General features: G+C 50.5%; 1 protein-coding gene across 1 annotated transcript in view; it reads right to left on the bottom strand.

Moving 5' to 3' along the window:
- SLIT1 (slit guidance ligand 1) overlaps positions 1–26,655 on the bottom strand; it is a 154,484-nt gene that overhangs the window by 100,880 nt on the left and 26,949 nt on the right. The window contains exon 4 of the mRNA XM_079138105.1: positions 26,026–26,097. Coding sequence (XP_078994231.1) covers positions 26,026–26,097 — 72 coding nt within the window. The remainder of the gene's footprint in view (positions 1–26,025; positions 26,098–26,655) is intronic.

The following is a 26,655-nucleotide window of genomic DNA, read 5'->3' as shown; positions in this document are numbered from 1 at the left end:
CTACAACATTGATGAAACTGGAGGACAGGAGGCAATGAGAAATAGACCAGTCACCAAAAAGAACAAGACTGCACGATTTCACTTATATGAGGTACCCAGTCAAATTCACAGAAACAGAAAATAGAATGGGCATTGCCAGGGGCTGGGGAGGAATTGCTAGCTACAGAGTTTCTGTATGGCCATACAACAATGTGAATTTACTTAATGCCATTGCATTGTACATTTAAAAATAGTTAAAACAGTAAATTTTATGTAGGTTTTAACACACACATAGTCTGGCAAAGGTTTTCAACATCATCACATTTAGCTGCACATTTAACAATAATGGACATACCAGGATGTTGGGAGCAGCACAGAAAATCCCAGAGGGTAAAAATGGTGGAATGAGACAGACTTCATTACCCTGTGTACATGTATGATTACAGGAATGGTGTGAATCTACATCGTGCACAACCACAGAAACAAAAAGATGTACCCCATTTGTGTACAGTGAATCAAAATGCAGTCTGTAAAAATAAAAAAATAATTAAAAAAAGAAAATTCCAGAGGGTGAATGGTCACCTGTGACATGACAACTTTCAGAAAACATCATTTGAATAAAGCTCCCAGCGTGCCCAACACCCAAGTCTCACATCCCCCAGAGTAGATGGGGTTCAGAAATGGGCATCCTTGTCCACTGGTGAGTAAGAGGAGGAGGCAGAGGGGACGCAGGTACTGGGTGAGCCAGGGCTGTGGGTGCCAGGTACAGGTGTGGCCGGGGACGGATGCAGATGGGACTCGGAACGTCCTGAAGAAGGAGCCCACGCTGGGTTCACACCCACCCAGGTGGGCAGCCTCAGAGATCAGCTAGGTTCTCATTAAAAGGATGGAGGTGATGATCCCCCCTGGATAGGCATTTAAGAAGATTAAGGAGACAGCGAGAGGAAGTGACATATTGGTAAAGGGCTCAGACTCTGAGTCACACTGCCTGGTTCAAGACACGCCTGCTCTCCAGCTGTATGACGGTGGGCAAGTGGCTTAACTTGCCCATGACTCAGTTTCCCCATATGTTAAATAAGGGAAGCTGCCTTGCTTTATAGGGTTATTGGAAGGATTAAGGCAGCCAAAACGTCAGGTATTTAGAACATCATGAGGCTCAAGGAACTGGGGTTTGAATGTCTAAAACATTTCTGTCTTTTCTCTTTACCTGGACTCCATCTGTGCTCTGAGTCCCTAAGGAGCCCAAGGGTCCCTGAGTGAGTACAACCTTGGCCACATGGACACACGGTCTTGGGCTTCAAACTGCAGGGAGCCTGTGGGGACCAAGGACACCCTGACGGGTGAGGACAATGGTATGGAAGCGGCCAAGGGAGGGCACGGTGGGCATCATAACCCTCTCTTCCCGACTGGCCAGCACCAAGGAGGGCGGTCCTCCTGCCCCAGGGGCCACTCAGGCCAGAAGCACTTTTGCTTCCTGCACAGCCACCCTTCCAGAGCCCGGGAGGCGCCTCCTAATGTCCCTTTCAACTCCTGCCAACATCTCCCTCCACACACTCTCATCCCAAACAGACCCACTGAAGCAGCTAATTCAAACAAATTCCTCCTGGGCACTGACGGCCTCTGGTGGACGTTAAAATGCAAATTAGGCCTTCCTTCAGGCTACGCCCACTGGGCTCTGGACCAGATGGCACCATGGCACATAGGCCCACACCTCTGCCAGCTGGGCTGGGCATGGCCTGGGCCACAGTAACCACCTTCACTGTCCTGCAGGAGTTGGGTGCTGGGAGCAGCAGACAAGGGTCCATTCCTGGAGGCTCCACCCTTAAAAAACAGAACTTCTGGGAAGGCTCTGAAACATTCTACCAACCTTGCATTCTATTCCTTACCATCTGATATTTTTTATTTTATCAAGAGTCAGGATTAGAATAATCACTAAAATCCACAGAGAATGGGCCTTCTTTCAGCGCCCTTCCTCACACTCACCCACGGCCCCCACAACAGGCCCAGGGGCAGGGACTACCAGCATCCCCATGCTGCAGATGAGGGCACTAAGGCAAAGAGAGGTCAGGCAACGTATCCAAGATTGCACATTTTGCAAGTGGTAGAGCTGGGGTGGGAACAGAGCCCAGCCCCCAAGCACATTCCTGTACCTGCAAAACAAACCTAACGGGTAAAACTGTTTTTAATCTGTCCATCCCCCCGCCACTGCCCTGTTTAACTGGCAAGGAGGCTCCAGGACAATTGCCCTAGTTATCTGTGCTGCATGCTCAGCTGGCTCCCCACCCTGACCCTGGGGTGTCCAAAGTCTTGCAGGAATCTGCCCTTGAGGTTTGGGCGCTAGACACTGACGACTAACATGCCCCTCTGCCAGTCATGTCCCCCTCTCCTGGCTATCAGACCATGGCCCCTGCAGACCCAGATAATCCCAGTTCCCAGACAAAGCTGACTTGAGGGTCTCCTGCAGTATCAGACCCCCTCCCTCCCAGCGCGCCCCTCCCTCCCAGCCCCACTACAGTGAATATAGAATCGCACTGTGTCTTGTTTCCCAGGATGCCCAGCCCCAACCCCTGAGAGTCCTCTTGGTTCCCTGAGCCTCAGGCAGCCTCCGATGCTGCCCCATACAACAGGTGTCTATGCCACAGCCCCATGGCCGTAGCTTTGCACACAAATATTCCATCTGAGGTCCACTTCGGCCTCCACCCAGTCTACCAATCCAGTGCCCAGGCCCTAAACTCGGAACTTTGACCCAACAGACTCTAAAACACCCTTGCTGTACTGCCTAGGGTCACCCACCCCCATGGTGCGTCCCTCCACTTCCAGGGGGCCTGGTTACCACTAGGCTCACCAGCACCATCTGCCAGAGTGTGCTGGAGATTCCTGGGCCTCTGAGATGCTGCTCCTGTCAACCCACCCAAACCTCCATCGTCAGCTGGGCCAGTGTGCCCGGCTCTAGTCCACCCGCTTCCCAGCCTCAATTAAGACCTTCTTCACCAGGGGGACAGCACCAGCTGTCAAGCAGGCGGAAGCAGCAGGAATGAGCATCGTTAGTGGGCATGAAACAAGTCACCGGCAGTCTCCACCCAGGGTTGTGCCCTGGAATATTTAGATGAGAAGCAAGGAAACCATTACAGCTCACATCCCAGGTCACAGAGTAAATCAGAGCAAGCCTGGAAAGTAGGCAGGCCTGCTCAGAGCCTCTTCATTCCCAAGAGTCAAAGGGCAGAAGCCACCCAAGTGCCCACCCACCAACAAATGGGTCCGCAAAACATGGTTTCTATACACCGTAGAGTATTGTTCAGACTTACAGGGAAGGAAATGCTGACGCGTTACAACATGGACGAACCTGGAGGACATCAGGCTAAGTGAGATAGGCCAGCCACAGAGGTGAGGGCTGCAGCATCCCGCTCATCTGAGGTCCCCGGTGGTGGCTGCAGGGACTGAGCGGAGGGAGCAATGTTTCTGTTTTGTAAGAAGAAAATGTTCTGGAGATGGCTGCCCAGCAACGCGAAGGTACTGCGCAGTGCTGAACTGTTCACTTCTAAGCAGTTAAGATGATAAGTTTGATGTGTGTTTTGTCATGATCAAAAAATTCTAAAAAAAAAAAAAAAAAAAATGAAATGGGGATGGGGCTATTTTGCCAGTAGATTACAGGGATTTATCTACCTTCTTCTACCAGCTCTGCATCCCATGTCTGAAATGCTGTGCTGGAGTGTTTGGGGGAAGCCTCTATCTGCACATGTCCTGGGTCTGCTAAGAAGTGACCCCAGCATGGTCCCAGGCTTCCTGCAACCCCTGCTCAATGTCCCTTGTCACTGATTTGACGTTGTTCTCACTCACTGTATTCCACTTGGACAGTTGCTTTGCCATAACTGTGCCCTGGGGCCACCTGGCCAGGTGTGGAGCACATGACCCATGAAGGTGCTGAGTCCTCCCTGGAGCACCCTTGGGCCTGCAGTGTGTGAAGCTCCCAATGGGCCTCTGAACTTGATCAGACCCTCACAGGCCTTCTGACCCTGGAGAGGCTGAGGCGGACTCGTTTCCTGTCCCCAAGAGGTATGTTTGCTCGCTCTGGGGGCAATCACTAGCCTGCCCCATCTTGTGTCTTTCAGCCCACCCTGCCCCCGCCCACCTTCTCCCAGAGCCCCTGTGTCCCCATAGTTGTTGGGAACCACAGTTGTGTGACAAATGACTGAGGAGGTCCTGGGGACACCATCTCATTCTGCAGGCATTATTGTGCCTGACCTAAACCCAAATACCCAGGCCCCAGTCTCCAGGGTGACACCTGAAGGCCCCGGTCTCCTGGCAACCGGGAACAATGGCCCCTGGGAAAAGCACACACAGTTTGGGAAAGGGCAGCCTTTTCTCTCTGCGCCCCTGGGTAGGATGGGAGTGCTCTACCTCTCCTCAGTCTGGAGGGGAATGCAAGCTGCTGAGGGCATGCCCCCCCACTGAGACGCAGGGACCCCACCCTCCCACCTGGGGCATCCTTAGCTGCCTCTTCCTGGGACAAGAGCCCCTGTGAGTTGACTCCCTTCCCCTTTCCTCCCTGGCAGCACCTCCCACCCCTTCCCAAGTCTGTACTTCCTCCCCAAGAAGATGATTCAAGGTGTTCAAGTTTCTGGTGAATTGTTGTCTTTTGCCCACAGAAGTGACATTCCCTGTCAGGCATGGTGATGCACATCGTAATCCCAGCATCTCAGGAGGCTGAAGCAGGAGGATCACAAGTTCAAGGCCAACCTGGGCAACTTAGTGAGACTCTAAGTGACTTAGCAAGACCCTGTCTCCAAATAAAAAAATAAAAAGGGCTGGGGATATAGCTCAATGATAAATTATCCTGGGTTCAATACCCCGTACCAAAAAAAAAAGGTAAGTGACATCTTCTTTCCCCCTTAATTTTCTGGGCCAGTTTTTCAATTTGGTGATGTGGTCCTGGGGGAGAAGACAGAAGGAAGGCTCTGGAAAAACCACCTACTCTCTGCACCCCCTGAGCAAGTCACCAAGCTAGGCGTCTCAGCTCCCTCACCCGCCACCCGGGATAACGGCCCCCTCCGGGTGCGCATGGAGGATTGACAGGAGCCATGTGTACAGTGGGCGCTTGGAGCACAGAAGCTGTCAACACTACTCTGCCTCTGAAATGACACCTCCTTCCCAGGAGAAGCCGAGAACCCCAGTGACCTGACAAAACCAAGCCGTCTCTGGCTTCTGTGCCCTTCACCACACAACCCTCAAACTGCAGACGTCTGGAAGGCTGGATGGACTTCATGGGTGCAAGGGCATAGCCCCCAGGGTCCTGGGGCAAGGGTCTCTGAGGAGGTTCTCTGAAATCTCCTCTCAAAACCAGGAAATCTCTGATGACTTCTAGTGTGTCAGAGAGTTGCTATTGGTGAAATCACTCTGGCCTCCATGCCTTATGGGATTTTTTTTAATATATACTGGCAATTGAACTCATGAGCACTTTACCATGGAACTATATCTCCAACCCTTTTAATTTTTTATTTTGAGACAGGGCCTCACTAAGTTGCTGGCCTTGAACTTGCAATCTTCCTGCCTCAGCTTCCCAAATGTGCCACCACACCTGGTTTGCTTTTGTTTTTTGATTCAGCCAAGTCCTGCCCATCCAAAGAGTTCCATCTGACTGAAACTCACAAGGCAATTCCTGCAACACTCACTGAATTTCTGAATAATGTTCTCTTCTCTAGCCTGAGATGCTATGTCACTTCCCATCACAAATAGGACAGGAAGGGAGCAAGGGCTGTGGCTTCTATCTCACAGATGGAATGTTAGAGTAGAGGAGACTCAAGGTTAAGGTCACAGAGGGACCAGGAGGCAGAAGTGCATACACAGTTTAGCCTTCCCTGCTGCAGAAGGTGCCAGAAGTAGAGCCTGGGGCACAGGTTAGAGGGGTTAGAGGGTACCTGGTCCAGCAGAGCAAAAGTCATAGACACAGGAATAGATCAACAGCAAAAAGGCCACAGCCAGAGGCAAAGCCAGCAATGCAGCAAGGCCTGAGGGCTCTGGGCTGTCCAAGGTGCTGGTGAAGGAGGGTCCGAGACTGCAGCTGTTAAAGGTCTGACTTTGCAATGCTGGACAGACAGGAGTAGCAACAGAGCAGAGCCAGCAGTGGAAGAACAGGGGTGACTCTCGAGATTCCTGCTCCAGCGCTTCTGTTACCCACTCCCAGACACCCACAATCCTGCCTTGTGCTCATCTCTGCCTCCTCACCAATGGGCGAGGGAGTGGCCACTTTCAGCCTCTGCCCTTGATATTTCAGTTTAGTCCTGCACCACCAGCCATCCGAAGCTGTGAAGGAAATCCTTCTCTAGCTCGTGTGACACCTGTCCCCGACAGCACCTATCTATCAGCTCTGGAAAGCAGAAGCCACTGCCTTTTTTCTCACCACGATTCCCCCCAGAGACTGAAATGAGGCAGAAACAGAAATAGCTCTTGAGTGTGTTACAAATGAAAGATTAAAGATCAGACCCAGGAAGAGCCGGAGGCAGATCTCTGTGCCTGCAGGCTCAAAGGCATGAATGGCGCCCGGCACCTGGCAAGCAGCCTAGGAGTCTGCAGAGCCTACTGCCCGAGTAACCTGCCCGGGATTCCTGTCCCTGTGACTCGAGTGTGTGTCTGTGTCACCCGGTGGTAACAGGCCAGCCAGTTAGCATATGGTTCTGGAACACCGAGGCCCAAGGTCCACTCACAGTGCAACCCTTTGGCTTCCCACTGAGAGGATGAAGGACCACACAAGTCCACTCTCCACCTTAGAAGGGGAGCACCTTCAAGGGGACAGCTCCCTTGCAGAGCCCCGCCGAGGACTACAGCCCCCGCTGCAGGTAGCAGAGCTGGCATTGATGCAGACCCAGGCCCAGCCCTGAAACCGTGCTATGACCCTACTTTAGGTCCATCTTCCCCAGGTTACTAGAAAGGAAAGAGATTGGCGGTGACGTTTTGGTATTTTTTTTTTTTTTGGTCCAAAGTCACGTGGCTAGAAACAGCAGGTGCAGCAAGGCCAGCGCACACAGCCCCAAAGCATGGAGACTAAATGCAGGTTCCCTTGGGAGGTGGAGAAGGTGAGGCACAATGCCCGTGAGAAACTAGAATCAGCGAGGGCGAGGGGCTGTGAGATTGGTGCCTCAGGAACTAGAGGCTGAGCCACAGCAAAGACCCTTGGGTGGCACAGTTGCTCACAGGGCAGCAGCGAGGCCCTGGGAAACTGAAGTCCCCAAACTGAGCCCTGTGCAGAAGGAAATCCAAGCAGGCTGTGTAAGCACCCAAAGCTTAGTGGCCCCCGCCGCCCTCTGGACCTCTCACTGGACCCTGTGCTCTGGGTTCTCCCCAGAGGCTGCTGGGCCAAGTGGAGAAGGAGCCATACCCGCCTCCTGCCTCCCCAGGGCAATAGCTGAGACCAGATGCAGGGCTGGGGGTGAAAACTCTTCCCCTAGGCATGGGAAGAAAAAATTCTATTTTGCCAGCCCTAAAGAAAAACGACCATGACCTCGGGAGGGATAACTAAGAGGGTGGCAGCTGGCAGGTGCTCCAGAGCCCTCTGGGGTCCTTGGGATGATGATGGGAAGGGGTCTAGGGCTGCTCAGAGGGGTCAGCATCTGCATTTGGCATTGGTGATAAAGATGGGGACACACTAACAAATCCACTTAGAAAGTCATACAAGTCATTACAAGTGTATCCAAACTCGTGGCAGGTCTGACACCAAGAGTGAACCCTAATGTAGACCCTGACTTGGGTGACAGTGACAAGGCAGTAGGGGCTCTATTCTGAGAAGTGAGCCACTCTAGTGGAGGAGGGTGGTCAGGGTAATGGAGATTCTCTGTACCTTTAACTAGATTTTGCTGTGAATCTAAAATTGCTCTAAGAAATAGAGTTGTTTTTTTTTTTTTTTAAAGTAGATTTACCATTAAGCTAAGGAAGCACATATTTCAAGGCCCCTTACCTGCACCAGCCCCTTCTCCAGTGTGACGCGTCACAGTGTGTCCACATAGTGTTACGATTCTGCAATTTTTGCCAAGGTAATATTTTTCCCTTTCTTTTAGAAATCCCTCCATTAAAAACAAGAAAAACAAACAAACAAAAAGTAAAACAAAACAAAAGCAAACAACAAACAAACCCCCATCTCCTTCTTAAATAAAAATAAAACACAAACCATCTCTGTTAAGCATTTTAGAGAGTACTGATGGGTGTGACTTGGCCCACCCCGAAGGGCTGTGAAACCTGAGAAATGAGCAGAAATGAGTGATCTTTCCATATTTAACAAAGCTAATTTCAGAACTGGCAAGATTTGGAAGCAATTCTTGGTGTCTAAGAGGCAATACCAGCCGGATATAGTGACGCATGCCTGTAATCCCTGCAGCTTGGGAGGCTGAGCCAGGAGGATAGCAAGTGTGAGGCCAGCCTCAGCAACTTGGCAAGGCCCTCAGCAACCAAGCAAACTCCTGTCTCAAAATAAAACACAAAAAGGGCTGGGATGTGGCTCAGTGGGAAAGCACTCTTGGGTTCAATTCCCAGTACCTCCCCACCCCCCACAAAAGGCTATATCATGTCCTCAAGCGGCAGTGAGACAAGCCTGGGACAGTGGCTGAGTCTTGAGGGACACTTCTCAACCTCAGACCCTGCTGGGTGTGAGCTGATATTAACAAGGGGAATAGGGAACTGCAACAGACTGAACAGGGACGAGTCCTCCTGTTAGACTCAAATGGGTAACTGCCAAGGCCTCGCCCTCAACCAACATGGATGGTCTTGGAGGCCAGCATCCTTCCATCACATCAGTGCATCTGCGGTAAGGTCAGCAAGAGAGAAAGGAAACGTTGCTGGGTTAGCTCCATTCCCCTTTTCAGCATTAAAAACTCCTGTGTTTTATTTCTTTAAAAATGTTTTCTGCTGGGGATGCAGTTCAGTGGTAGAGAGATTGCTCAAGGCCCTGGGTTTCACTCTCAGCACAAAAAAAAAAAAAAAAAAAAAAAAAAAAAAAAAACAGAACGAGAGGAGAGGAGAAAAGATGAGAGGGAAGGGGAGGAAGAAGAAAAAAAAAAAAAAACTATGGCAATATAGGACCATAACCCTATGTATTATATCCTGAAAGTGTTAACTGTCAATTAATACATTCCTTCCTTCTGAAGGAAAATCTTTCTAGAATCTCGACAGTCAAAAAACATTAGGTATTAACTGAAACAATCTGGAGAAGAACATTGTCTTTGTGGCTCATTTCTCTCTTGCTGGAAAGAAGGCTACCATGTTTGAATGCTGGACCAAATTTCCAGAATCTCAGCCACATATGGTTACCTGGTTCTCTTTGTTTAAAAAATAAATAAAACTTATCAAAAACTACTTTTGGAAAATATTTTCCTAACGTATTCAAGGGTAGGATGAGGACTAGGATGCTGGTGTAATGGTAATAGAAATGTAATTATTTTCTTTTGTTCTCTGCATTCCCTAGTTAGAGGGACTCAGAGTAACAATCAAGAAAACAGAGGCGTGACATCTCTTGATGGCCCCGTCACTGCCATCATCTCACAGAGTCTCTACGCACTAATCCTGCTCCTTATTATGCCCTTTTTCCAGATGAGAAGACTGAGTCTGAGCAAGAATAAGCAACTCATCCCAGACCAACAGCCAGTTAAGTAGCAGAGCTATTAGATTCCAGAGTCCAGACTCTTAACTTCCACCTTATGCCTGATTCCTAACTAAAGCTGTTTCCACAGCATCAGAGAACACAAGGTCCAAAATGGAAGCTGTGCAATGGCTTCCCCACATAAGCCCTTGGATAACAGGTGGCTTTAGAAATGCTCAGTTGACCCCTGCAGTCACCTCCACCATCAATAGATGGCGTTAATGAGCAAGGGATGCCCTCCTGTGGGAGCCCAGGGGACAGTCACCAAGCTCTTTGGTCAATGTTCAAGTGACCTGTTATCCACAGCCTTCCCCTCGGGACAACTGAGGTCACAGTCCAGGTCTAGCTGACTGTGGAAGATACTATTAGGAATCATCCACGGTAGAGTGCTTGCCTCACAAGCACAAGGCCCTGGGTTCTGATCCTCAGCACCGCAAAAAAAAAAGAGTCATCCTAACGTGGGCTCTGGTTCTTGCTTACATAGTTCACTGTAAAAACCTGCCAGAAATGATTTCTTGTCCTTTGTTTCTTATAAATGGAGCTGCAACTTGTAGGAAACAGCTTTGTTTTTCCCAATTGCTTTCAGAGGAGTAAGACATTCAGATCCTCAGGTGTAGCAACCAAAATTCAATATGTCTGAGACAGAAAAAGATAAATGGGGTTGGGGGGTCACGTTGGGACGGCTGGGTAATTGATGTATGTGCGTCTGTCCCTGTGAAATATGAGTGCCACTTCTATTCATTTTCTTTCACATTCCATTTTTTCCCCCTTTCATGGGCACTGGGAGAGAAAAAGCAACCTGCCATCAAATTCTCACAGCTTAACGCCACCCATTTGAGAAATGAGCAACAACAGGCAACCCTGCCAATCAACACTCTGCCTAAGCTCAAGACCATATCTAATTCATCCTGATATCCCTTGCACTGGACAAATGGCTGCACGTGGTAGACTTGTAATAAGTTGGTTGGGTGAATGAATCCATCCATCCACCCATCCATCCATCCAGAAGAGAGTCAGGCCTTGGATCCCCCTGGCCCAGCTAGAGGCAGCGGGAGGATCAGGAGCCTAAGACCAGCTGCTACTTTGCAAACATCAACCAGGGAGCGGATCGTATTAGAGATTCAAGCCCACAGCTCAGAGCTCAGAGGAAGGCTCCCAATGTGTTCCCATCAGGTGGGGTGCCCCGTCTTCTTTCCTGAATGTTTTCTAAAGGCTTTGAAGAGGAGAGCAGTTCTCACACACACACACACACACACACACACACACACACACACAAATAATAAATCAAATGTGGTTTCCCTGTTTTGAAGGGTTTTTTTGGGGGGGGAGGCTTTGTTTTCTAAGAAAAAGAGTATTATTAATTCGATCAAAACTGGTTGGTACGTGACAGAGAACCAGAACGTCCACCAACCAGGACACTATTCTGGGCTCTGGAACACCCTGGGTTGTCGGGGGAACCCCATGAAAGCCACAACAGTCCAAATACAAATCACTAAATGGCTTCCTCCGAAAGCCCCCAGGTAATAAATACTGTCCCCTTGGGGAGCTCTCATGTGCAGGGGACCCTCCTAGAAGTGGTGAGCACAGCTCCAGGGCCTCAGTGCGCAGGCAAGCCTTGCTTCTCTGAGTCTTACGAGGGGCCCGGGGTCTCCACGTGCACACAGGACACCGAGTCCTCCGCTGCCTGACCAGCTGGGGTCTCCCCAGATCAGCAGAGCTTCTCCACGCTGAGGCCCTTTTCTTTGTGCTTGTTTCTGGTATTTTCCCCAGGCCCTCCTCTCCGGCTCTGACTTGAGGGGGTGGTGCTTCAGGAGAGTGGAACCCCAGCAGGGCTTTTCCCCTTGCAGCCAGTCCTCACCCTTGCCACATCCCTGGGAGCGGGAGCATCTCTGGCTTTGGCCGAGGGGAGGGTGAGAGTGGTCCCTGTCTCCCTGCCAAGGGGGATGTCACGCCACCAGAATTTATGTGCCTGCTCTCCTTGTACCAGCTTTTCCCAGGTTACCTCCCCACCCATCACTGCCCCATTAGCGGCCCGTGTTTTCCCCGAACTGTCACCAGCCCACACTGCCTCTTTGTTAGCCTGCAGCTCCCGGGCGGGCCCCTCCCCAACAAGCAGCGCAACTTAAACTTCGCATTGTGAAATATTTCCTCCTTCTCTCCTGTTCCCCGCTCCCAGCGCCCTCCTCAGGGGCCCCAGAGCCTTTGGTAAAACAAACCAGCCAAAGGGAATTCTTGGCTCTGTTTGCACAGCACGAGTGCCCCCCCCCCCCCCCCCCCCCCCCCCGCAGCCTGGAGCCCCTCACCCTCCACAAACACGCTCCGCTCCTGATTGGTATTCAGTCAATACCTTCCTCTCCTAACCCTTCCCTGCTTGGCCTCCGCGATCTGCCGACAGAAGGGCCTTTGTGGCAGGAGCAGAGGGGTACAAACACCAGGGCTCCAAAGACAACCCATCGACTTCAAAGCGGGAAATGAGTCATTGCTCAACTGGCGAGGGCGGGGAGGGGGCTCCTCTAGGCACCTCCAACCAAACTGTCCCAGGAGTGCTTTGCCGGAGGTTAGACCTTCTGTGTCTTCTCACCAATCAGACCCCATTCCCAAAGCAATTTGCTGGTTTTTATTGTTTCAGATTTGACTTCAAAACGTGGGCCAGAATCCAGGGTCTCGTAAATATTTTGTTACACAGTTCGCTGGAGCCGCTTGCTCGAGGGTGGCTTCCAGCACTGCAGCTTGGGCTAGGGGACTTCCCGGCTGCCAGTTTCCTGTGTCTGCAGGCAGATAAACCCTCCCAAACACTGCTGGATGCGGCCCCACCTCTGTTCACAAACGCCCGGTTAGACAGGTCTGCACCTACGAGCAGCCCGACGCTATCCAACCCAGGCTACAGAGCCCTGTGGCACCCCACTGCCCTCTGCCCAGCAGAGCGGAGTCAGCTGCTCCTTGAGCTCCCCCAGGGGTGCGGCAATGGGCAGAGCAGCCCACCTCGTGTTTGGGAAGCCTGCCCCCCATCAAGCACACCGCTTTCCCCAACCGTCTACCCTGGGTGCTCAGCTTCTGGAACAAATCCCATCCCTCATCCTCATGACATAGATTTGAAAATGACTCTCAGGGTTCCTCCACATTTTCTTTTCATCACACAGAACAGCCCCAGGCCCTTAACAGTATCTCCGTGAAATGGTTTCCAGATGGCTCCCAACATTCGCCACCCTACTTCCAGAGCAGGTTGAGTGGTCTCCTCACTAACGCCCACCATAAAATGCAGATTCTGAGACTGAACAAGGTCCTCTGGATGTGTCCCCAGGCGGGAACTGGACTTCCCCTCCCCTGGAGAGGACGCCTTGCCTCTATTTATTCAGCTATGACTATATTCACTCCTCAGGCACCTGACTGTACCTGGCTTCATGCTCAGCTTGAAGTCACAGCTCTTTTCACAACAAGTCAAACCAAGCTCTCTCAGCCAGGGCTTCTGTAGTCTGCTTCATATTTACCACTATTTAGGTTTCACTTCACTGATTCTGGTCCAAGTTATGGAAGTCCTCTTTCAACCTTACTTGTCACCCTAAGTACAACAGCCATCCCTTTTCAGTTTTGCGCCAACTGCAAATCTGCTGTGTATTCTTTCTATATGCTCATCCAGTTCTTTAATAAAAATGAGAAACACAAGCCAGGCACGGGAATGCCTGTCATTCCAGCAACTCAGGAGGCTGAGTCAGGAGGATCACAAGTTCGAGGTCAGCCTCAGCAATTTAATGAGACCCTTAGAAACTTAGTGAGACTCTGCCTCACTAAGTTATATAAGTTTTATATTTTATAAACAAAATATAAAAAGGATTGAGGATGAGACTCAGTGGTAAAGCACCCCTGGCTCAATCCCAAGCCCCCACCCCAAAAAATGAAAAAAAAAAAAAATCACAAAAGAGTGTTAAAAAGGCAACCTATAGAATGGGAGAAAATATTTGCAAATCATCTATATGGTAAGGTATTAATATCCCAGGTATATAAAGAACACCTACAACTCAACAACAAAATAATCAAACAATGGATAAAGGACCTGAATAGATGAGCCAACAATCATATGATTAGATGCTCAATGTCACTAAGGACCAGAGAGTGCAAGTCGAAACCACACCAACATACTGCTTTAGGACAGCCGCAATAAAGACAAAGAGAGGGAAAAAATAGGTGTAAGTGAAGGTGTGGAGAAAGTGGGACTCTTGTGCGCTGCTGGTGGGATTGTGAAATGAGGTGGCCACTGTGGGAAACCATATGGGGGACTCTCTCCAAAAAACTGAAAATAGAAGTACCATATGATCCAGCAATTCCTTTTCTGAGTATATATCCAAATAATTGAAAGCAAGGTCTGGAAAAGATATTCATATACCCATCTCTGTAGCTGCATTATTTACAAATGCTGAAAGGCAGAAACAACCCAGTCATCATCACTGGACAAATAGATAAACAAAATGTAGTAGATACAGACAAGGGAATATTATTCAGCCATAAAGAGGAAGGAAATTCAGACCGGCTACATCATGGAAGAACCTGGAAGACATTATGCTAAATGAAATAGGTCAATCATAAAGGGACAAATACTGTTAGGTTCCGCTCATATGAGGTTCCCAGAGGAGTCAAACTCAGAGATAGGCAGTAGAGTGGTGGTTGCCAGGGCTACAGGGGTCGGGGGGGGGGGAGGGCAGTGGAATGGGAGCTGTTTAATGCGCAAAGAGCTTCAGTCTCATAAGATGAAACGGTCTGGAGGTCAGTTTCACGACAACGTGAACGCACATAACACAATTGAACTCTATCCTTAAAAACAGTTGGTAAACTCTACATTACATGTATTAATCACAACAACAAATAAGCCACCCCTGGGGAGAAGCAAGACAGCCTAGACCTGGGAAGGAAGGAGAGGTGGGGACTTGGATTTCAAGACCTGCCGAACATCAATACCGACCCTCTGTTACAAGTGACAGCCTCTGCTCCCTAGGGACTTCAATGCCAGGAGAGCCCTGGCGGCTCTCTAGGGAGAACCATGCCCACACTCTCGGAAGGACTTTTGATGCTAAGATGCTCAGTGGTAAAGTGAAGATCAGATTACACGGAGAGGGATACCAGCTGAGAATTAATTTAAAAAGATAAGGTGCCAGCTGTACCCTGGTGTGGACTTCTTTAATCTTCCACTACCGTGGTTCGTGAACTGAAGTGTTGTGAGTTATATGATTCATGTCAATATTCAAGCCAAGTTCATCTAACAAGGAGCTCTATGTTGAAGTCCGTCCCAGGGGAGTGTGTCCATGGAAAGAGGCTGTAGGGATTCATCTTCCATGTATATGAAGTCACCTCTGCCTTTTCAGTCTATGAAAACAAAGGAAGTCAAACCTACGTGAGTAAAACTTCCAGGGAGCAGGTGGAGCTGCCTGTCAGGTCCAGAGTGAGCAGAGCAAGATGCTCAGGGAGAGATATGCTCTGTCCCCCACAGCAAGGACAGGCAGGGAACCCCAGGCAGGCCCATGAGGGAGGGGATACTCAGGTAAGGTGCTCCCGGCCCACCTGTCACTTCCCACTGAGGCTATGAAGAGAAGGGAGCTGAGAAGCCCAGCAGCAGAAGCCTTCTAGAATAGCAAAAACTCTGCATCCAAGTAACACACTGGCTGGAACTTGTCCTCCCACCACCCTCCATGGCTTCCCACAGATCAGGTAAAGCCCTCCAAAGGACAGAGGTTAAGTCATTGGCCCAGGACCCACACCTCTGCAGTCCCCCTGATCACCAGAGGTGAAGGGAGAATTCAATGCCAGGAGCCTGATTACAACCTGGAAGAGTCAGGACAGCTGTCCAGAGGCCCTTATCTTTGGTGGGCACCTGGAATTAGGGTGGTGTGCACTTAACTCCTTAGAACCAGGCAGAGAGGGGCCTGGCGCACTTCCAGCCACCAAGAGCCCTCATGCCCCAAAGGAAAAAGACTGTGTGGTAGACAGAACAAAGTCCTCCCCAAAGATGCCCATGTCCTAATCCCTGGAACCCAGAGGGAGCCTTGTGACCTTACACAGCAAAAGGGACTTTGCAGATGTGATGCAGGCAAGAATCATGAGATGGGGAGGCAAGCCTGGGTTGTTCAGGGCTGTCCAGTGTGATCCCAGCAAAGGAAGGAGGCAGGAGAGTCAGAGTTGGAGAAAATGTGGAGTGGAAGTCAGCGATGCAGTCATGGGCCAAGGAGTGAGGGCAGCCTCTAGGAGCTGGAGAAGCAAAGGAACAGATTCTCCAGAGACCTTCGAGAAGGAATGCAAGTCTTCCAGCATCTCAATTCTAGACCCATGGCACCCTCTTTGGACTTTGGGCCTCTAGAACTATAAGGTAATAAATTTATGTTGTTTTAAGCCACAAAGCTTGTGGTGGCCATAGGAAGCCACCTTTGTTCCAGTGGCCATAGGAAGCAATACAGATGGAAGGGCAGCAGCCATGGACTGGACAGTGCCCACTGCCATGGACTGGACGGTGCCCACTGCCAGATTCAGGTGTTAAAGCCTCAACCTCCGGTGTGTTTGTAGATGGGGCCTTTGGAAGTGGTGAGGTTCAGATGAGGCATGGGGTGATGGGATAAGTGTGCTTAGAAGAAGAGATAGAGAGCTCACCCTTCTGTGATGTGTGTGTCTCCCTCTCACCACCACCATGGCAGGACATGGCAAGAGGGTGGCTGGCTATATGGAGGCTGGGAAAAAGGTCCTCATCAGAACTTGCTCATGCTGATCTTGGACTTCCAGGCTCTAGAAGTGTGAAAAAATATATTCCTGTTGTTTAAGCCACCCATCTATGGTATTTTGCTATGGTAGCCAGGGCTGACTAATCAGGCAATCCTGCTGGAAGCTTTGACGACAGTCGAGGTCCAGGATCCTAACCGGGTGAAGACACCTCAGTGAGTCAAGACCCTTAAAGGCAAAAATAGCTCCAGGTTCACTGAACTGTGAACAAGGTACCAGGGAGAAATGGGCCCTGTGTTCAAATCAGCTCAGGTGAGTCAGTGAACACAAGCAAACTACAAGCCACTCAGTAAGGTGGAAAAATATACCAAGAGTTTTGCTAAGAAGCTTTCACAAAGTGTCAATGGTTTAAGGATGCACGGTGTTATTTTTCTCCTGCCCATTTTCCCTAAAAGACAAGCGCTTCCTCTCAGGCTAGTACCCACCTCAACAGACTCAGGCAAGCCCAATTCAGATTTGAGAAGCCCAACCCCCTCTGCCCAGCCAGAGTCTACTCCTGTACGCAGGACCCACGTAAGGGCCCACTTATGCCAGGCCAGTGGCCATTCCAAAACTGGCCAGATGGAGGGCTGCATCTCCTTAGGGAAGGTCAGCCTGCAGGAGGACTGGAAGGAAATGTAGGAAAAGGGCAGAGGTTTGGCAGACATGGGGATGTGTTGGTCAGCTCGTTCCCCGCACCCCCACCACCTCCTCTCCAAGCTTCCCTGGGACAAAGATCAGGCTTCTGCCAAGAGGTTCCTCATGAACCCCGGGGCCAGAATGACCACAGAGGTGGACAGTCCAGGAGCTTCTTGCCCTACGACACAGGGATGGAGGGGGCAGGAGGGGAACAGGCCTCAAACATAAGACAACAATGGCCAGCTATGTCACCGGAAAGAAACCTTTTGATCCCTCCCCCAAGGCCAATGTTTGAAAGACTGGAGCCGTTAAAATATCTTTATTAATAATATATCTTCCCATATTTTCTTTAATCAAGAGCCAATTTATCAAGTGCCAGCAGGGTTTCTTGCTATCGTCAGAGAGCCAGTGTTGCTCCACTGAGTCCAAACCATAGGGTCCTGAGGACAGCACATTGAGGTAGCACATCAGCCTGATGACACACTGCAAAGAGCCTGAGAACCATGCCGTGTCTTCCTTGAGCCCCCAGATCCCTTGATGCTTGGCCGGGAATCCCAGGTAGGAAACACACTGCCTGGCACTTCAGCTGAAAGGAGGACCTGCCCAGGACATGCCAGGCCCCAGCCCATCCCACCAAAAACTGTACCCAGCCCAGAGCAGTGACCCATACCTGCAATCCAGGCGGCCTGAGAGGCTGAGGCAGGAGGATCTCGAGTTCAAAGCCAGCCTCAGCAACTTAATAAGGCCTAAAGCAACGAAGCGAGAACTTGTCTCTAAATAAAATATAAAAAGGGCTGGTGATGTGGCTCAGCGGTTAAGTGCCCCTGAGTTCAATCCCCAGTATCCAAAAGGAAATTACTGAACCCATCAGACCCCACTGTGCCCAAGTGACCACCGCAGCCCCAGCCCAGCCTCAGGTAACTCATACACCCCCCACACCAAAAGGTCCACACTTCCTCCTTGACCGGCTCCTCCCCGACCCATGCTCAAGCGCCTCCAGCCTTCTGAAACAGGAGGCATTTTCAGGGCTCTCTGTGACTGACTGCCCTCACAGGGGGTGCCCCAGACACCACTCCAGACACCATTTAACCTGTTGCCATCGGTTATATTTAGCCTACAAGCCGGCACTGAGCCCTGAACAACTGGCTTCATGTTTCTGGCCCACAAGTCAAGGCCAGTCACAGGTCAGGTAGAATAGGGGACAGCTGGAAAGCTCTGAGGCTGTCAAAGCCATGAAGCCAAGGACCAAGGCAGACCACGAAGCCCAAGCCCAGGACCCAGAGGAAAGAGCAGGCGAGTCTGATAACTCCCCTCCCACCAGCCACGCCCACCTGTCTGCTGAGCCCCCTTGGGCTGGAGGGACAAGGCAGGTCCTGTACCCTGAGGCCCGGTTCAGCCTGGCAGGGGAGGCAGGGACAGAGTTATAAGGAGCACCATGGAGGCTCTGACCGAGGTTCCACCAAGTGCTAAAAGGGCTCAGAGGTTGGAGGTAACCAATGCCTACCACCAGCTGAATGGATAAAGAAAATGAGGTAAACCCCAGCATTTCACCAGTAAAAGGAAGGACATGTTGACAGATGCTACACCATGGGTAGACCTCAAAAACACTGGAAATAAGCCAGTCACAGATGGGATACTGTATGATGTCCCTGGAATAGGCAAAGTCCCAGGGACAGCACACAGAGCAGGGGTCATGGTTGGGGGGAGGACAAGGAGTTGTCATTTAATGGGAGCTGAGGTTTTGTTGGGAAGAGGACGATGTTTTGGGCATAGATCATGGGGATGGTTACACGGCATTGTGAGCATATTTAACATCACCAATTGCATGCGTACAAATAGCTAGACTGGCAAATGTTATACATACTTTGCCACAACAAAGGAAGTATTATAAAGGAAGAGGGGACACAGAGGAAGCAACAATCAGTTCTGTCTCAGGAAGAGGAGACTGAGGGACTTGATGGGAAGGTGGCGTTTCAGGCGCAGGGAGAAGCCTTGAGGCAGAGCTAGGGGCCCATAAGTCCCTCCTGCTCTCTCCAGAGAGTTGGGGTAGGGGGAGTGGGCTTTGGGGAGGTGTCTGGGGCTCACCCTCTGTCCAATCACCCTGCTCATCAAGAACATTCTGTGGCTCCCTCTATTACCTATTCCAGACTCCTCTTTCTAGAGCATTCCAAGTTGAGAGCCCATCTACACACACCTCCTTCCCCGGACTCCCAATCTTATGCCTGTAGAGCCACTCCACCCACTGGGAAGTCCCCACCCAGTACCCTGAAACCCACCTCCCTAGAAGCCTCATAAGCAATCTCTTCCTTCTTCCCATTTCTCAGATTTTTCTATAACAAAGAGGCTGTACTAGCCTGGTGAGTGTGAGGACAACCCCGGATCCACCAACAACGATCCATGCAACCAGTTAACCTCTCTGTGCCTCCATTCTCCCAACTATAAAATGGGATAATAACAGCACTCATTGCACAGGATTGTAGCAATCGAAATGAAAAACTGCATGTAAAGCATTTGGCACATAAGTGTATAACAGATGATCATTATTATCATAACAATTACATATTGCATTGGTATTAAATTTAATTTTGAAAATATTTGTGTGTTAGCTCAAGCATTATTTAAATGCCTTATTTGAAAAACAAAAGCCCCTTAATCTCTTGTCTTCTACTTTTCTCTATTTTCCAAATGTCTAATATCTTAGCAAAATTATTGGCATAGTTTTTGAAATAGCTTTTTTCAATATTTTTTAGTTGTCCGTGGACACAATATCTTTATTTATTTATTTTTATATGGTGCTGAGGATTGAACCCAGGGCCTCACATGTGTCAGGCAAGCGCTTTACCACTGAGCCACAAACCCAGCCCTTGAAACAGTTTTTTAAAAATCCTCACCTGGGGCTGGGGATATAGCTCAGTTGGGCTCAGTTGGGCTCAGTTGATAGAGCGCTTGCCTTGCAAGCACAAGACCCTAGGTTCAATCCCCAGCTCCACAAAAAAAAAAAAAAGAAAAATCAATTCTCACCTCCCCCAAAGTTGTGCACAACTGCCCCCTACTACATGCACACCTGACACGCCTCTCTTCAGAATCTTCTCTGTGACTATAATCCCATTTGCTCAGTATGAATTCGTGCAATGCTGCACGAGAGGCCTTGAGCCCTGTGTAACCACATCGGTGTGGGCATTCTCCCAGGATGGCCATGAATGATCACCGCCCCCACAGCTCCTGGGCTCCGTTGGCTGTCCATATTTGTGAAGGACTGTGTGGTACTGTGCCAGCCAGAGACAGAGCTAGAGTCAAAGCCTGCAGCACTGTGCCAGGGCTACATGCAGGACATTCATCCATGCTGGGCTCATCAGCCTGCTCTGGCGCTCTGGCGCATGGGATGTCAATCTCAAGCTGGCCGACCCCTTCCAGGAGGCTCCCGTGCCACCCAGTGGGACACTCGCCTTTTTGCTCCAGCCTTGACAGCAGGCAAGGATTTAATGATTGGAAGGCACTCTGAGAGTCCAAAGTGCTCCATAATTGCCAACTCATAATCCCCAAATTGTTCTTTACGAGGCTGCAGGAGGTGAAGAGCCTGCTCTCGGCTTCCTGCTTACTTGGTGTGGCTCTCACATGGGAACCAGGCCAGGGGCAAGCTGAGGCTCCTTCACATGCTCTGGAGCAAGGCTTCCCAAAGAGGAGCCAGAGAAAGAGGGGCTTGATGATCCTGCAGTTTTTGGATCCTCCCACACTGACAGAGGATTTCTATGACCTTGACCCTGGGAATTGCATTTTTATAAGCTCCCCTGAGACAGCTCTTTCCCTCTAGTCTGATATGGATGGGTCGGAACCAAGTGTGTGGGTTTGGGGTGGCCAGACCTGGGTTCAAATTTCAGCTCTGCTTCTTATTGAGACCTCGGCAAGTCACTTAACACTAGGCCCAAAGGTATTCACGGAAAAAATTAACTTGTAAAGTTTCCCTGGGAGCTTTACTGTGCTGGCAAGTATGGTAAAGAGGCTGAAAAGTTCCCTAGGAAGGACCTGTTGTCCCAGCACTTCCCCTGACAGTGTAAGTAGGGAAGCTTCTATCATAACTGACAGGAGCATCTCCAGACTTACTACCTCATGGGGCAAAGCTCATGACATTCCTTCCTGAGAAAAGGGAAGCCTAAGGAGTGATGGATGGCGTTCAAAGGGGTCCAGAGGCAGTTCCGGCAGGAAGGAGGCCCTGGCCCAGCAAAAGCCCCATTCCTCACCCACTGTCTCTTGTCTCCAGAGTGGCTGGTTCAGATCCACAGCTCTGCTGCCTGGCCTGGATGCGTCACAATAGCGAGGTCACCTTCCTGCTTGGGGTAATTTTCCTTGGAAGCAAGACGGATCCATTTTTAACAGCTCTTCATTTCAGCAGAGAATGCCCTCCTGCCTCCGATGGGGGCTGGGGGCCAGACGGGAAGGGAAGCTTTGTTCTTCTGACCAGTGCTGACAGTTTAATTAAACCCAGCTTGAGACAGGGTCGTGGGGGTCAGGCATTCTTCAACAGGCTCAGGCAGAATCTCACAGCCCTGCAGCTCCAACCACCAGGGCCCTGTTAATGAGTTATCGTGGTCCTTACAGCAGGGATATAAATAAGGGGAAATAAATGCCCTGGGCTGCCCTTAATCACCTACCCCCACCCCTTGTAGGCCCAGCAGAGACGCAAAAGGTCGATCTTGTCGGGACTCATATTGGTTTCAAGGCTAAAAGGCAGCCCAGGGGAACTGTTTCCAGAAGCAGCTTCTGGACAAGACAGGAAGGGATGCAACCAGCCAGAGGAGGTTGTGAGGCAGCCAGACCTGGGAGGACGGAGAGCTGACACTCACCTGGTCCACCTGAACCCGGGTGAAGACTGGGGTTTGCTCCTCTAAGGAAGTGACCAGGTTTCAAAATGTGGCCCTCTAACCCCCAACCTAACCCCTGTGCATGTCTGTGGAGACAACATCACATCCTCTGGGGGTTGTTGGCTGGCAGGCAATGGAGCAGACCCCAAACCCAGGTGGGTGGGAGGTGATGAGGGATGAAGGATGGGTAAGAAGCAGGGAGAGAGATGAAAGGGTTGCTTGGTGGGAGGGTAGCCGGGTGGGAGTCCGGCAGGTACACAGACAAGTGGAGGGGTGGGTAGGTGGGTGGTGCAGGTAGGAGGTGCATGGGTGGTGGTTTGTTGGATGCATGGGGGGAGTAGATGGGTGATATGTAAGGATGAACCTCTGCAACGGCAGACCCGATTCAAATTTGGCTTGGTCCCTTGGCCGTATCACAAACCCTCTGAGCTAGCATTTATTTTGTCTATAAAATGAAGGAAACGCTGCCTCCACAGAGATGCTCTGCTGATGAAACCAGATCCTGTCTGCAAGTCGTTCAGCATGAGCCTGGCACAGAAGGACCTTCCGCTTGTCCTATCATTACTACAAGGACTGCAGTTCCTGAAACTTTTCCTGTCCGCCCTGGGACATAGAGGCAAAGAAAGATGTCACGGGCAGTGATTAACTCATAGGGAGGAGGTGGGCGCTCTCTTCTAAAGGGGGCGGACCCCCCACAATGGGAGCATCCTCAGGAAGTATAGACTTCACCTGTTACTTCAGGGCACCAAGAAATGTTTCCAAGGCAACCTCACCTCCTGGTTCTGTGTCTGCTCTCCCGTACACTGCTCAGCAAAGTAGTACAAAAGCGGATTGATTCCCTTTGCTAACAATGTCCCACACTGAATTCTAGCCTATGGCCTAACGAGCCCTTTTCCTGGTGGCAGGTCAGCTCCCTCCACAGCCTCCTTTGAGTACTTCTGCAGGGCACCCTACACCACTCATGAAAGGAAGCCAAAGCCCCACTGGCGGAAGGTCTCCACACAGCAAGGGATGGTTCTCAGATAGGGGGTGAGAATGCTGGTGGAAGCTGCTGTCCACAGGAACTGGGGACACTCACACTGATGAGGGAATAATGCTCAAGTATGGGGTCACTTGGAGGCTGAGAGTTCGGTTTGCCACCCTGCAAAGCAATGCCAGTGCGGACTTCCTAACATTTCCCGAGTTAGCGCCCCAGCATTCACACCTGACATGAAAGAGGGTCACACTATTCTTCAAGCCCCACAGCAGCCCTCCGCGAACAAATCAACCAACAGGCGACTGCCCCACCTTTGTACTCTGCAGCCAGCTGAGTCTTTCTCAGCACACTCGGTCTTGCTCAAGTCCATTTTCATGCTGATTTGGCAAAGTCTCTGCATGAAAGTTCCTAATTTGCTTCAGATGGAAAGGATTAGTAACAGATCCCTCCAAGGCAAAGAGAAGGTCAACAGGTGAGAGACCAGAAATGCTAGGCATTGCCTCCCATCTTATTCCACCTTCTAAGGAATCCTTCCAGCCCTCAGCTCCCAAGGAGGCCCGAGGAGTTCCAGAGGTCCCACAAGCCCCAGCACAGCTCACTAGCCAGGGGCAATCACCTGACCTAAGATGGAACAATCAGATTTTTCCAGAACTTGGAGTTGAAATCCAAGACACTTATCTGAGGGATCTGAAGGCCACAGCTACAGGAAGCAGGAGGGGAGTCAGTGCCACTAACCCAAGTGGCAGGAACTGCGATGTTCTGGTAAGCCCAGGGCAGGGCTTTGCAGGGAAGAGTGGGACAATAAGGTGGATATTATGAAAAATTAGAAACATGCTCACATCTCAGTCGCCATGAGGGCCAGCTTAACCGCACCTCCTGTCCCCGTGAGCCCGCTGGCTGCACCCTTACACCCGGCTCCCACTGCCTCCACCAGCCTGCCAGGGCTTCTCTTTCTGGAACCAAGGGTACCTGACCAATGTACTGAATCAAGTGCTTCTTGGCCAGACCAATGGGGGGACTTAAGGGAGAAGTTAGATGCTCAGGTCCAAAGAACGGGGTAGAGGTGAGATAAAGAATATTGGCAAACAAATCTTTAAACACTAGCTCCTCTGTCCTTCCCTATGACCACTTCCAAGGTGAAGAACTCAGTGAGTCCACACACCAGGGACAAGGAAGCAGAGCAATAAAAGGTTTGTTCAGTTGTTTCCCCAAGAAGCTGCCCTTTGAGAGATGGCCCAAGCCTGAGAGGCGCCAAGCGGTACCAGCATCCATCATGAACTCTAGTCCTGGGTTGACATGGCAGGAGTGTGGGGCACGCAATCCTCCCCAGAGTCCTCCTGGCTTGCAACCTTGTTTACAGAGAGATTAGGAAACGTCCAGAGGCTGGGGTGTCACTCAGCGTGGTAGAGTGTGTGCTTAGCATGTGTGCGGCCCCTGGGTTCAATCCCCAGCACCAAAATAAAGAGAAAGAAAAGCAAGAGAAGAGTTCAAGAAAATAGTCTCCTGTCACTCTGGTCCAGCTATGACCTGCATATGAAGCATCTCTTGCCAAGAGCAAAACATGGAGGAAGAAGCAGTAAGCACTGGGGGAAAGTTGAGCCTACACATGTCCTCAAAGGTCCAGGTGAGAACGTGCAGTGTGTCTGGGAGGCCACTGGTTCGCCTGGCTCCTAGCCCAGGAGAGGGCCAAGAACAGATGTCACACAGACTCCTGTCCTCTCCAAAGGCTCCTCAAGCCATTCAATCCTTGAATAGATTTCCCGTGCCAGCCATTGGGTATAGAATCTGATTCTGCAACAGTTGCTAAAGCAAAGAAGTCCTGTGCTCTAGAATTCCCTTGAAGCATGAAACCGTGAAGAACTTAGGCAGAGGAGTCCAAAGGGGCTTCACGTTGACTCTGAGGAAGTCATGTACCTTTCCAACCTTGTCCCAGCAGCAGGAGACACCATCTGCTTCATGGTCACGCACATCAGGCTGTGCACAGGAGCACCGACGCCCCACAGGGCTCATCACTCACCCCAGGTATCAGGGACATGAGCGACATCCAGTCAGGCCCCCAGCACTCAGCCCCAGCTGCCCCCCCGCCACCCAGCCCCACCTTTCAGTCTTACCTGCATCACCTGGAGCCTCTCTCTCCACCGGGGTGCTGTCCTAGAGCTCCTTCAGGGAAGAAGCAGCCCCCATCTCTCACCCAGTGCCCTGCCGGGCAAGCAGAAGGTCCCAGACAATGGTTCTGAAGGTTGCTAGTGACAATAATTAAGGGAACTCTAACACCTCCCAACTCAAAACTCAAAAACCTAACAGTCCTTCGAAAAACTCATAAACCTCCATGGCTGTTCTAAGTTATAACAGAGAGCAAAGTTAAGAAAAACATGTCTTTAGAAAGCAGACTTAGGGCTCAAAGTTAAGAATTACTTTTTTTTTTTTTTTTTGTAGTGCTGATTATCAAAGCCAGGGCGCCACACACACGAGGCACGCACACCACCTCTGAGCTATATCCCAGCCTAAGAGGAATTTTCTGATATGCATATCTGTCCAACAATGGAATTCATTGCCTGGGAAGGTGGTGAACACCCCATCTCTAGATGTAGCCAAGCACAGGCTGCAGGCCATATGCTAAGGAGCTGCAGAGGATGTTTCCTAGTAAACCTCCAAGGTCTTGCCCAGCCCAAGAGTCCACAAAATGAAATCCATGGTAGAACAATTCCAGACACATCTGGGAAATCACAGATCAGAAGAATTAGCAACTACCCTTTAAACCCGAAAGCAGCACATTGACCACAAATAAAAATATGGCTTACACCCTGGTTGATAAGCTGTACCCTAAAAGGTGGAAGGAGCAGAAAACAAATTAGTCCAAGAAGGGCTTATTGCTGAAAGAATCAATATTCAACCAAAGGCCCAAGACCCCAGGCAGTGAGATATGCGTAAGAAGGGGCCCTGCGCGGGCTGTCGGCGGGGTCACAGCATACCACCCCAGCTCTCCTGCCCCTGCACTGCTGGTGGCAGCACACAGAATGGATGAACTAGGTTCTTCCAAGTGCTTGCCATGGAGAAGCGCCCCACACGGCACCTGGCCTGGTCTTTGATGGCCTAACCCCTCCCTGCCCAGGTGAGGAGCAGCAGGAGAAGTCAGGGGAAGATCCAGGTCCCACTGACCACAGGGTGGGGAGAAGACCACAGGCAGAACATTCTGGCCACAGAGCATCACTCACAGTCGGGACAGGGCCTGGTTATTTTGGAACAGCAGTTCTGGCAATGTGTGCAGCTGGTTCCGGTTCAGTCGTCTGAAAAAAGAAAACAGAAGAGTTGGAAGTCACCTAGATGTCCAGGAAATCCAAAGGACTTCTCAGAAAGCACCTGACTCAGAGTCACAAGAGCCCAGATTCAAGTCCTAGCAGGGTCAGCGTGTGAGCCCAGGTAAATCACCTTCTGAGGGTTGGTTCCATCTGTGAAGTGGGAATCCCACCATCCTACACTTGGAGGGCAGTAATGATCTCTGAAAGTCACTTCCCAGTTCAGCTTGGCTCCCTACCCCTCACTATCACCCTGCTCGTCTGCAGGATCCTCTATGACAGGGAAGACACTGATACCAGTACCATCTCAGCCTGAGACCTGGATCCCTGACTAGCCATGAAACTTGAGATTTGCCCTAATGGGGTAGATGGCCAAGCAGCCCTGATTCCAAATTGCTTGTGGCTAAGCAATGGTTTAAGGTTTTTAATTGTTTACTTTGGGTCTTTTTTCAAAATGAATTTAATCTTTTTAACTGTTCATGAAAATCCATGCTTTAGAATCCCAAATAATAAGAGAAAAGTGCTCAACCACAAGCATTTTTCTCAGTT

This window comes from Sciurus vulgaris (assembly GCF_902686455.1).
Source record: "Sciurus vulgaris genome assembly, chromosome: 4".
NCBI classification, from domain to species: domain Eukaryota; kingdom Metazoa; phylum Chordata; class Mammalia; order Rodentia; family Sciuridae; genus Sciurus; species Sciurus vulgaris.
Note: the sequence above shows the minus strand (reverse complement) of the source record. Positions and strands in the feature narration are given on the sequence as shown.